The 11,390-nt window shown below is 43.3% G+C and overlaps 1 protein-coding gene across 3 annotated transcripts in view; it reads left to right on the top strand.

The window, feature by feature from the left end:
* The window catches only part of VPS54 (VPS54 subunit of GARP complex), a 55,923-nt gene extending 44,656 nt beyond the window's left edge, over positions 1-11,267 (top strand). For all 3 annotated transcript variants that reach the window (XM_068404010.1, XM_068404018.1, XM_068404026.1), the window contains 6 exons: positions 1,905-1,992; positions 3,585-3,706; positions 3,818-3,898; positions 7,550-7,657; positions 8,603-8,697; positions 10,650-11,267. In XM_068404010.1, the coding sequence (XP_068260111.1) occupies positions 1,905-1,992; positions 3,585-3,706; positions 3,818-3,898; positions 7,550-7,657; positions 8,603-8,697; positions 10,650-10,755 (600 nt within the window). In that variant the 3' untranslated portion in view covers positions 10,756-11,267. The remainder of the gene's footprint in view (positions 1-1,904; positions 1,993-3,584; positions 3,707-3,817; positions 3,899-7,549; positions 7,658-8,602; positions 8,698-10,649) is intronic.
* Positions 11,268-11,390: the final 123 nt, after the last annotated feature.

Here is an 11,390-nt window from a genome sequence, read left to right on the forward strand (position 1 = left end):
AGGAGTTGTTTAGTTGGTGCAGACAAGAGAAGGCTTCCAGCCACAGTGCCAGAAGGCAGAAATGCTTTCCTCCAAGCAGTCACAAGGAGGGGGTATTGCTCTTTTGATGTTTCAGGCATGCTGCTTTCTCTGCAAGGCCATCCGGTAACAGTGATATCTGCAAAAGGCAGGGGGAGAATACGAGTGTCTATCATCCTTTATACAGCATGTTTTTAATGGTCTGCCACACAGTCGATGAGTTGGCACGAACCTGAGCTAAATACCTCAGAGGAGCTTAGGCTGTGTAGGATATATGTGGCTTTGGCTCAGTGGATCTACTTCTGAAGTCCACCAGGAGGCATAAGAAAAGGTCTTCCTTGTCAGGAGGAGGTGGAGACGAAGTGAGTGCCAGACAGTTTCAGACCCTGACTTCTGTCTGAGAGCAGAGCAGATTATGCCTCTCTCAGGTCAGGGACCACATGTAGCTCAGGTTCACTTGTGGCGCTAGGTCTGGGTTGTTTTTCTGGCCCCAGATACACCATGCTGGCAACCCAGAGAAGGGGTGTGGGGTTCACAGTGTATCGTCTGTGGTCCTGAGTTTTGTGACTGACTCCAGGCAATAGCCAGAAAAATTGTTTCCTGTTTTTACTCGAGGGTTGAAATTTTGGGTTTGTTCTTGCATTATCGTGAAGCAAGACCTGTGAAGCAGGATTGTGCCCCCCCCCAAAAAAAGAGCTCTATGTGAGAGAGATCCTCTCTGTTGCGGACACAATCTGCAGGGCAACCTTGTCACAATTTCTTGTGAATCTGTCTTCAGGTGCATGAGAAAGGGGCAGCTCTCTGTAAGTTTTGCCTCCCAGTTTCCACCCCAGTGTCAACAGGACAGTTCTGTTCAAACATGAACCCTGGAACTTCTGCTCTCCATTCAGTGCAGGAATCGGGGACAACAGCAATGGCTCCTCTGTCTCTACTGCATCATCCAAGTCACTCTAGAATATCTGGTGTCTCAAGCTGGGTGATGGAGCAGAATTCCAAAATAAGACAGAATATGCTAACAGGAACTGTCCGGGGACTTCGCTGGCCTGTGTGCATTTAATGATAACTTCTTTTCTCCTGGAACTAAGTGAAGAAGATCAAGTAATGAGTTGTCCACTGTACCTGGAATTCTTACAGAATTGGTTTTTGACATGGCTTAACATCTTCTGTGCATCATTTCTTAATCTCGGTATTTTATAGTGTTACCAACACAGGTTCAGCCACCTCAGCAGCACTGAGTGTCAGTGCTTTCAAGTTTTAACATCAGCAGTGGGGAAGGTCTAGAGCCAGAATAGAAACTTGCTCTTTTGATATCTTCCATTCTGATATTACACTTGTCTACTTAGCAAAACTAGTGAGATCCTTAGCCTTCACTCCATCCCAGGTCCTGGTTTGCGAAGTATGTTTTATAGATTTCTAGTACAAAGCTGTTCTTGTTTACAGCTTTCAAAGTAAGGCTGAGCATAGCTCATCTGCAGCAAGTCTGACTTGCTGCTTTTCTTTCACACTGAGAGAAGCCTCACTCAAAGGTCTCATAGAGAAGCAGAAATTAGCCCCTGAATTGAAATAACTGAGTAGCTAACTGTGTTTTTAGTAGCAGTATTTCTGCTTCCCTTTGCTGAAAGGCTGCCTTGAGTGCTTTAGCATAAACTGAGTCAAAAAATACTATGGGCCAGTAACTACTGAGAGTGGTGAACAAGTTCCTTTTGTCTTACTAGTTAACAGTCGTGGACTCCTCTGTAATAAGGAGTATGTGAAACTCTGGTACTGGCCTTCATAGTAATCTATTTAATCTTTCAAAATTCTATTGATGGTATTTCTAAACAGTGGTTATGTGTGGTTGTTAAAGAGTCAGCATGCTTTTTCACTATCTTTTTTCTTTCTCACAGTATTTTAACTCTAGAAGTTGCCAACTAGTGCTCGGAGCTGGTGCATTACAAGTTGTTGGTTTGAAAACAATCACTACAAAAAACCTAGGTATGGATTTCTATATTTAAAATGTGAAAGCTTGTTCTCCTGCCTGTTAAAAATAACAAACACAAAAAAAAACCCCTAAACATTTATGATAAGATATGTTTGTGTTGTGGTGCTGTGATGGAACACAGAGGGTGACAAGACCTTGCTGGATAGGGGGTAAAACATGCATAAAAGCTAGTGAATTGTCTGATTAAGGGGTGCACTAAAATCCATCAAATTCCTTTGCTGTCTACTGGGTCACTTTAAATGTAAAGTTTCACTGTGTTACTGAAGGAAACATAAGAACAAATACACAGGCTAACAAGTTTTCCATGAAAATGTTTTGACTGCGGGAAGGCGCAGTTTTCAGTGGTGACTTTGGCATGCTTGGGAGCTGCTTAGTGTTCAGATCTTGAGACTGGAGGTAAGTAGGTAGAGGAACGCAGCCAAACCCCTGTCTCCCCGTGCATTTTGCTGAGCTGTGCTGTCCCATCTGCCCCGTGGTGCTGTATTCTGTAACGCCGTGTCCATGTACAGCTCCTGCGGGTTATAACCGCGTGTCAGTAACGCGCAAAATGATTTCTGTGGGTGGCTCTGAATCGAAGAGTTAGTCTTTATGTGGCTGAATGTCCCGGCGTGGTCAGGTAACTTAGGGCTCTTTGTGTGCTGAATCCAAACTATGATTTGGGCTTTAGAGTTTCTCATTTTCAGTGTGCAGCTATTTAGCTGAATTGCCAGCCACAGGTTACCCACCTGGACTGCTTTAGCTGCTCTGGAAAGCTGGGGAGAACTAGGTGCCCAGTTCCCTGATAGAGAAAAGTCTGACATGCTACTCGAGACCCCAGTTTTAAACTGTCTCTTGAAATTAAGAGTCTTTGGTTGATGGGTTGAACTTGCAGTTCCCATGTTTCAGGGTGTCCTGATTACCAGTCTGCATTTCCCTTTTTAAAAGGGAATAGCTTGAGGAGGATGGGTCGAGAGGTTTCCCCCCAAGGGGCCATGGGCCATATAGTGTTGGAGCAGACACAAGTGAGCAGAGAAAAGCGGGGTTGGGTCTTTGCTCCAGAAGGCTTGGCCAGTGTGGTGACCACGCTGGCACCACCATGTGTCCTGCTGCTGGCTGTCCCCTGTTGGACATAGAAGCTCAGTTTTGGGAATCCTACTGGCACTGCAGGCAGGAGCAGGCTCTGGGCAGCTCAGTACTGGCAGGGCAGGGTGTTTATGTCCACCTCCTGTGGAAGAAACATTGATGCCTTGAGAATGTGGCTGCTGAGGTTAGGTAGCTGATGAGTCAGGTCTTTTGAGATCTCTCTGATGTCTGCATGTGCTCAGGGCTCAAAATGTCAAGTAGACACTTAAAGCCTCTTGTAAAATTAGTCCCTTATCCCATGTCTGGGTGTGAATAGCCAGGTACCAGTCTGGCATCTTCACTGGGTGGGGTTTCCCAGTGGAAACAAATGCTTTCCTCCTTTTTTTTTTAAAAAAAAAGAAAAGGCATGTTAAATTGTCAGATCTGTTATTTATGTTAAAGGAGATACAGTCTATACAAAATGACTCTTTCTGTGTAGTAATTAAGTTATTTTTCTTTCCCTCTCTCGCTTCTGGATTTACAGCCCTTTCTTCACGTTGCCTACAGCTAATCGTACACTACATTCCTATTATCAGGGCTCATTTTGAAGCTCGACTGCAGCCGAAGCAGTTTAGCATGCTCAGGCATTTTGACCACATTACCAAGGTAATTCTTTTGGCATTTCCTAATTAAATGTGAAGTTCTGCTTTTCAACTATGCTCTGAAGAATATGAATGCTATTAGATAGTAAATAAAACCTGCTTTCTTCCATTACAGGATTATCACGACCACATAGCTGAAATTTCAGCAAAGCTCGTTGCCATAATGGATAGCTTATTTGACAAACTATTATCCAAGGTAATGATTTATGGAAATAATTATACATTCTCTAAATTGCAATTGGAAGTCTCATTGTGTACAGTCTAGACGTTTGAAACGGAGTCTTAAACTTTCCTAATCAGGACTTGTTTGAACTTCTTTAAACTGTATAAACACAAAGCTCAGTGCTGTACTTGTGAATGTGTTTTGTCGTAACGTTTGCCATGGGGGTGTCATTCGCCCTCACCTCCACAAAAAAAAAATAAAATACTATTCGTTTATTCCTTCAGCACTAACAGAAATGCTTTGGGTGGCGCAGATGCTCTGGTGTTTAGAAACTGAAGTGCTCTCCTACCCTCAGCAGTTTTCTCCACTGACAGGTCTTGTCTGCAGTCAGGCTGAGCCAGTTCCCGTTTCCTGTTCTTCCTGGTGGTGCCTTTTTGGAAGTGGGAAGTGTGTCATTTCCTGAGGAAACAGCAAAAAACTGCTGAGGAGGAAGAGTTTTTGGAGGGGAAGGACCAGCCCATCTACTGGGCTGCAGGCCTGGGGACTAGAGGTCTGCGCTTTGCAGATCCTGCTGTGTAGCAGCATTAATAGCTGTTCCATGAAGTGCTCGTGGTGTTTTTTAGTGTTTGTACAGCAGAACAGGTTGGTCCTGGGCTGGATCCACTCACACTGACTCACCTCAAGGTGGAATACACTGACAGAGACTGCCCCAAGATGGGACCTCCTGGGCCCATAGATCAAAAGTGCTTGAGCTTTTAAAGCTTACTGTTTTGTTTTGGATCTTATGCTCTTTAAAAAAAAAAAAAAAAGAAGTTGTTGTTCCATGAGAGAGAAAAATTAATTCTTTACTGAGAGATTTGATTGATTTGCCTGGTCCAACCTCTTCCTTGTTAGGAGCTCATGAGAAGCACAGCATCTCTCTGGCGGAGCCCAGGTTGGGGAACAGGCTGATGGGGCTGCACTGAGGCAGCTGCAACCGGCAGCATTTCTATCTTCCTTGCTGTTTCTATTATTTTATTGTTTATTTTATATTGTGCTTTTTCTTTTCATTTGTTTCTTCATATTACCTAAACTTAGGGGGGAAAAAAAAGCCAAAGCGTTTAAATTAGGATTCCCCGCCCCCTGTTGTTTTTACACTTTTTAAAACATGTTTATGCCCTTTTCTAAAGATCCAAATATAGCGGTCTGCTGCTTTCTTGGGTTTTTTTGCCCTGCATAAAAATACCTGTTTTATGAAGTAACATGGCTTTTTGGTCACTTTACCTCTTATCTCTTGAAAATAAAAGACAAATGCAAGAATTTTGATTATTGATATTAAACAAGTTAGCCCACAACAAACCAGTAACACAGTTGATGTTCTTGATGGTAGTTAGTTATGTATCCATCCCTTACTGTCCTTCCATCTTTACAGCCCATTCTCCCCTTGTGAGCTGTTACGAGAGATAAACTGAGAATATTCCTGTCCTTTAGAGCTCTTAAAGGCTTGAGTGAAAGTGTCTGCCTCACGTGGATGTAACCCACAGAGTACAGGAGAAGAGGAGACCGTGTTGATTTGCCTCTGTTCCTAACATACCCTGTAATTTGTCTCATCTTGTTCCTGAAATAACGAAATCTTGGCACTGGAGGCTGTGAAGAACATAAAACCAGGAAATTTTGCAAATGGGCATGTCAGTGCAACCATGTCAGTGTGTTCTTTGTTTTACGTGTTTTTGTGAGCGTCCAAATATTTCAGTGCCTTGTGCATAAAGTGGTCACCTGCTTTAAAGCCTGTAAATCTGAGTAAGTAAGCAAGCAAGTTTCATAGCAGAGCATGCTTTAAAAACAAGTATCGCACGGTCTACAAACCTGCTTTGTAGGAGACAAACGGTTTGGTCCTGCAGAAGGGACCTTGACCTGGCACTTGGGTAACGTGGACAAGTTACTTTTGTGATTCCAGGCTCTCCTTCCCCCTGGGAGCTCTGTGGAACAAGAGCTGGCATCACACAGTGCCACCGTGACGAGGCCTCGTGCTCAGCGGGGCATTTCACAAGAGCACGGACAGATCGCAGCATCTGTCTGTGAACTTTGGCAGGGAGATAAAATGGGAATGGAGGCATTTAACAGAGGTAATTAACAAGTGAAAAAGTCGTAGGTTTTTAAAAAGGGATACATGTTCGTGGAAAAAATCCAGTTCGAGTTCTTAGCTTCTCTTGGAGCTTGCTGTCTTGTGACTGTTTGGACAGAAGAGCAGTAAATCTTTGTCTGATCCCTCGTGGTATTACACGCTGTTGACCTTAGCTGGAGATAAAAACGGCCAGCACCTTGCAGGGCTGGAGCTCATGTTTCTTTCTGGTGCTGTTGCTTTTCCCCCGTCACGATGTAGAGTTTGATTTGTCTGTAGTCATGCAAGAGCCACTGTTGAAGCTTGCCAGTTCCCTTTGGCTTTACAACATACTGGTAAATTGTAAATTTACCTAAGCTGCCTAACTCATATGGCTTGAGGCACAATCCTGTACGCTGTGCGGTTGCCCCACGCAGGGAGCAGGGCTTCTGGAGCAGTGAGCACTATTTTGCTGCTACTTCTCCTATCAGAATTAGGTCATTGGTTTGGCTTTTCCATGAAGAGTTTCTCAAAACTCCCCACTTCTTTTTTTCCTCTTGCACTCAGGCAAGCTTTGGTCTCTTTCACAATTCAGGCTAGCATAAGAGAGAGCATCTGTTCTCACGTGTTTATTAAATAATTTAGTTATAATGATTCAGTTCTTCCACCGAATTGTGCAAGGCTCTGTGGGGAAGTGTCACCCTACCAAAGGCGACCTACCCGTGTTTAACCCAGGCCTGTGCTAGCACAGCCTCTCCACCAGGAACCGAAGAGCTGGCTTCGCTGTTCCTGGGACAGTTTTTTTCAAAGTGCTTCTGAAATCCCATTCAGATCTTCCCTGCCCAGGGTAAGGACATAAGAATTTCATTCCCTTTGTAGCAAATCTCCTGCCGTCTGGTGGTTTCCAGTGTCTTGTTTCTTGGATTTCAGTCACTGGGAGAAGGGACATTTGCTACTTTGTTTTCCAGGGCGCTTCTGCAACATTTTTGTGGGGTTTGTTTTGGGTTTTTTTACGGCCAATGTTGAGTTTTCAGGAGCTTCCATTTCTTTACGCTTTCCTTTCCTTGTTTCTTCAGAAATTTGGATGTATCTGATCTTAGAGAAGTAGCTTTCTTTCATGAAGTACTTGAGGGGCGTATTCATCAGAGGTAGAATTGTTTGTCTGTCATTGACTCAGACAAATCTGAAGGAGAGGGCCAGCTAGAAGCCCACATGGTGTGCAGCTGTGTAGCCGTGATATAATCTGTGATTATTCTCTCTGCATCGGTAATTCATGGGGTAATGGAAGCCAAAAGAAAGTAATGAGCAAAGAGAAGCAATTCAGACTAACACAGACGAAGAGATGAAGTTGGGAAATTCTCAGGTTTCCTACTGCCTTGAATATTACTGTTGGCTTATAAAGCAGGAAGTGCTAAAAGATTGTATGTGAGTCCTTGGCTGAATCAGATCACGCCCAGCAGCCGTTTTAATTCGTGATATGCTAAATGAACCTTGATTCATGACGTCATTGGCAACACAGGGCTTCAGATGGCTGTTGGAACCTCTCCTGTATAAACCATTTGAAAGTGGTAGAAAGGAGTAACTGGTTGTGTTTTTCTTTCCAGTATGAAGTGAAAGCTCCTGTTCCTTCAGTGTGCTTCAGGAATATCTGCAAGCAAATGGCAAAGATGCACGAAGCTATATACGATCTCCTGCCCGAGGAGCAAACTCAGGTGAATGTTATTTTTGAGATTGATGTAATACCTCCCTTGCAAATGCACGAGAACTTGGTAACAAGAGAGACTTCTGTTTTATCTTGGGGGGAAAAAATTCTTTTCTGAGTCTTTGTGAAGCCCACACATTAAAGGGGTTGGCAGCAGTCATGCAGGCAGCTCGGTCTGAACTGAAGTAAGCGTTGGGATGTGCAGGGGGAATGATGAGACACGTGAAAAGAACTGACTGATTCCAGCATTTTGAGCTGCATTTTAATGTCTAGAGAAGTGAATCTTCAATTCAGGAGTCAGTGCTGAAATACTATACAAATGGCAATGCTTTGGGGCTTGAGTACGGCCCTTTTAGGGGATTCTTCTCTAACACTACTCAAACTTAGTGGCTTCTGAAGGTCCCAAAATGTATTTTGCAGCCAAATTGTACCAGATGTGCTTTTTCAGTATTTTGCTGCAGTTATTGCTACCACAGAGCTGTAAATCTAAAGACAAGAAGGACTGATCCAGTCACTGAATACACTGAGTTGTAGTTTCTCTTTTCCACTAAATTAAACGGTCCCTTCCAACTCTTTTTCACGCTTTCTTTTGGAAAAAAAAAAAAGACACTTAAGTGGTTATAGTACAGGAAAGAGATTTGTTACCTTCTAGCCTTAATACAAGTTGCTAGATGCTTCAGACAACAGGGAAGAAAAATTCATGCTCCAAAGAATGTGTTCTCTAAGGGCAACAAGTAACAAAGAAGGGAGGGTGTGTACTGTCCTGTATGTTATATATTGTATGTGGCCAGAAAGATTAGGAGGTGGAAGGACTGGCAGAAGGGAAAAATCACTTGAATTGCGAAAACAAAACGGAAATTTAGTGGTTTAAGGGGTTCGCAATGTATTTCCTCACTGTAGGCAGTGACACGAGCAAGGGGACGGGTCCTTACTCTGGTTCTGTGGTTTCTTCTAGACGTTGTTCTTGCGAATTAACGCAAGCTACAAACTTCACCTGAAGAGGCAGCTGGCCCACCTAAACGTAGTCAATGATGGAGGACCTCTGAATGGGTATGTTTGGGCACTTTTTTTTTTTTACTGCTTAATTTAAATAAGCAGGCTTTGTCTTCTGCAAGAAAGTTGTGATTTCAGCATGCAGCCACGCTCTGGGCTTTAGTATGTCCCGTTTGGAGCTTTCTTACAGTAAAGGACATGACTTGTGGCTTTCTGTGGGAACTAGGAGTGCAATCAGCTTGGTAATAGTTGGGCATTGTCCTACTGAAACTCTGCTGTAGGTGTTCCTCAGTTTTTCTCCTCATGTGACAGCAGTAGCCACAGTTTAATTCCCAAGATTTGGCGTGATTCGTGAAGCAGTTTTGAAACGCGGATGGTGACTCATGGCGCTAGCGAAGTAAAAATAGGAAAAAGTGGTATTTCATCTGTGCAACGGGCAGATTCTGTACAGAAATGGTTTTTATGGCAGAACTAGATTTGAAATGAGATTATGCTCACAGAGCTTTTCCCCTGTCCTGCTCCAGCCTAACCCTCCATCATCAAAACAGGTCAGGCTGTGCCTGCTGTCCCACACCTCCCAGGAAAGCGTACAGCCTCTTGCAGGCTGAATCCTATTGTAAATTGGATTGTCCCCTGAAACGGTGGGTTTTATAATCATTCTTAATGACCTGAGGGTGTTTATTTGTGGTGTAGTAAGGGTGAAATTCAGTCGGCCTACCCACATGCAAGAAAGCATTGTCTGGGGTTGAAGAAGCCAGAGAAGGCAGTTTATAAATGTTTCAAATGTTGCTGGACTGAAGAAGAGTTTTGGTCCTGCCCAATTTCTTCTTACTTGTCCTGCTTATTTATTCATCCTTGGACTCTGTGAAAGAGTTGATCTGAAATAGTTTTCTGTACTTGTGGTGTATTCGCAAGGTAACACCCAGTTGCCTTGGGTACTTAGTAAGGCATTTGTAAGCCAACAAGCTTACTGAATGGGAGCGAGGCTGCAGCAGCCCCAGCTGAACTGAGAGCACCCAGAGCGTGTCCGTGTTTCCCACTGGGGTTTCTAGTCCTAAACGGTGTGCTGTGCTGTTGTCATCCTGCTCTTCTGGGTTTTGTTTGATGGTTGTGGTTGGACGTCCCTAAATGGATCCCTTTTTGACAAGAGGGTCGGGGCAGGTGTTCCTGGTGACATACTGGTGGTGTTATTTCCCAGCACAGTCATCCTTACTGGCAGAGGGGGCACTCAGCTGCAGCTGGAAACAGTAATGCCCTGAGTCTGTTTCTTTCAGGGCAGCGGTTACTTACTGTAGAATGCAGCTCTCTGGGAGCGTGTCGTCTGGGCCCTTCTCAAAGGGAAACACCAAATGCTGGATTTCACTTGCTGCTGTTCCAGCAGTTTTCCTTGACCTAGTTTTCAACATGCGTTTCTGATCCTCATCCTATTTTAAACTGCTCATTTCTGTAATAATAGTAAAAATCGAGGTCTGTGAATCCTGGTTAATTTCTTACTAAGCAAACACAATTTTTATGCCTACATCTTGCTGCTTTCTAACTGGAAACACCATGATCATGTTTCTGTCACGCCCTGCATACGTTTCAACAACGTATGAGGGATTTTAACTCTGTATAAACTTACAAACAATAGTGCTGTTTGGTTGCTTTTACATTAACCTTCTAGAATACAGAAGCTGTTGCAATAATTAATATTCTAAGTTGCAATGGAATTGGGGGTTTAAGTCAAGATAAACCTGGGATTACAGCAAGAGAATAGAAGTTTTAATGCTCAATTCCTGCTCAGTTCTGAACTCGTCGTTTCATCTCCCTTCCCTATAACTAGTTTTACACCTAGCAGTGATCAGGTACTGTCACTTCTGTAACATAAACCACCTCCGTAGCATTGAGTTTTGAACTGATATTTAAAATGTCTCATCCAGGCATCATATTTGAACATGCATTGTTGTCATTGTTTGTAAATAACCCTGGTTGGTTTTCTGATGCTGATCTTACCGTATGTTTCCCTGCAGCCTGGTTACTTCAGATGTAGCTTTTTACACTGGAAACCTTCAAGCTCTGAAAGGCCTTAACAACTTAGACCTAAACATGACTGAAATTTGGGAGCAGAAGAGGTGATAATCCCCTGGGAGCAGTCACATGGCTCTGACAACAGACCGACTTTCTTCGAAGCGGTGTGTCGACTGTGAGGTGAATACTTAAGACCGGAGTCCAAGAAAGGACGTTATTGATAGTCGGGGAAACTAGACTGGGAGTGAGCTGCAGGGAGTGATCCTTCAGCAAGAAACACGTGATCAAGCTGTCTGTGCAATGTTTTTTTTTTCATTCTCTCTGGAAACAGACTCAGGTTTCTTTGGACCAAATCCAAAAGAACACATAGCTGTAACACAGCTGTAGTTGTCTAGACTGCTCTGTATATCTTTATATTAAAAAAAAAAAAAAGATGCTTTGCATTTCTTCTAGTGCAATGAAATTCACATGGTGTCCCACCTTATTTAATGACGGTACAACATAAAAATCTTGCAGTTGGAACTCTGTAGAAAATGTTTTTTTCTCGATGAAACTATGCTGTTCTAAAATTTATTTTTTTACAGAACTTTATATAAATAAATGTCTTTTGATTGCTTGCATATAGGATTCACATTTGTTAGGGAGCAGTCCTGTTTCAGGGGATTTCTCACAGGTGGGCTCTAACTGGCCATCTGAAGAGACGACTTTAACAACCTGTCAGTTCACTGAAGCGTTACCTACAG

Source organism: Nyctibius grandis, chromosome 1 (genome assembly GCF_013368605.1).
Source record: "Nyctibius grandis isolate bNycGra1 chromosome 1, bNycGra1.pri, whole genome shotgun sequence".
Lineage (NCBI taxonomy): Eukaryota > Metazoa > Chordata > Aves > Nyctibiiformes > Nyctibiidae > Nyctibius > Nyctibius grandis.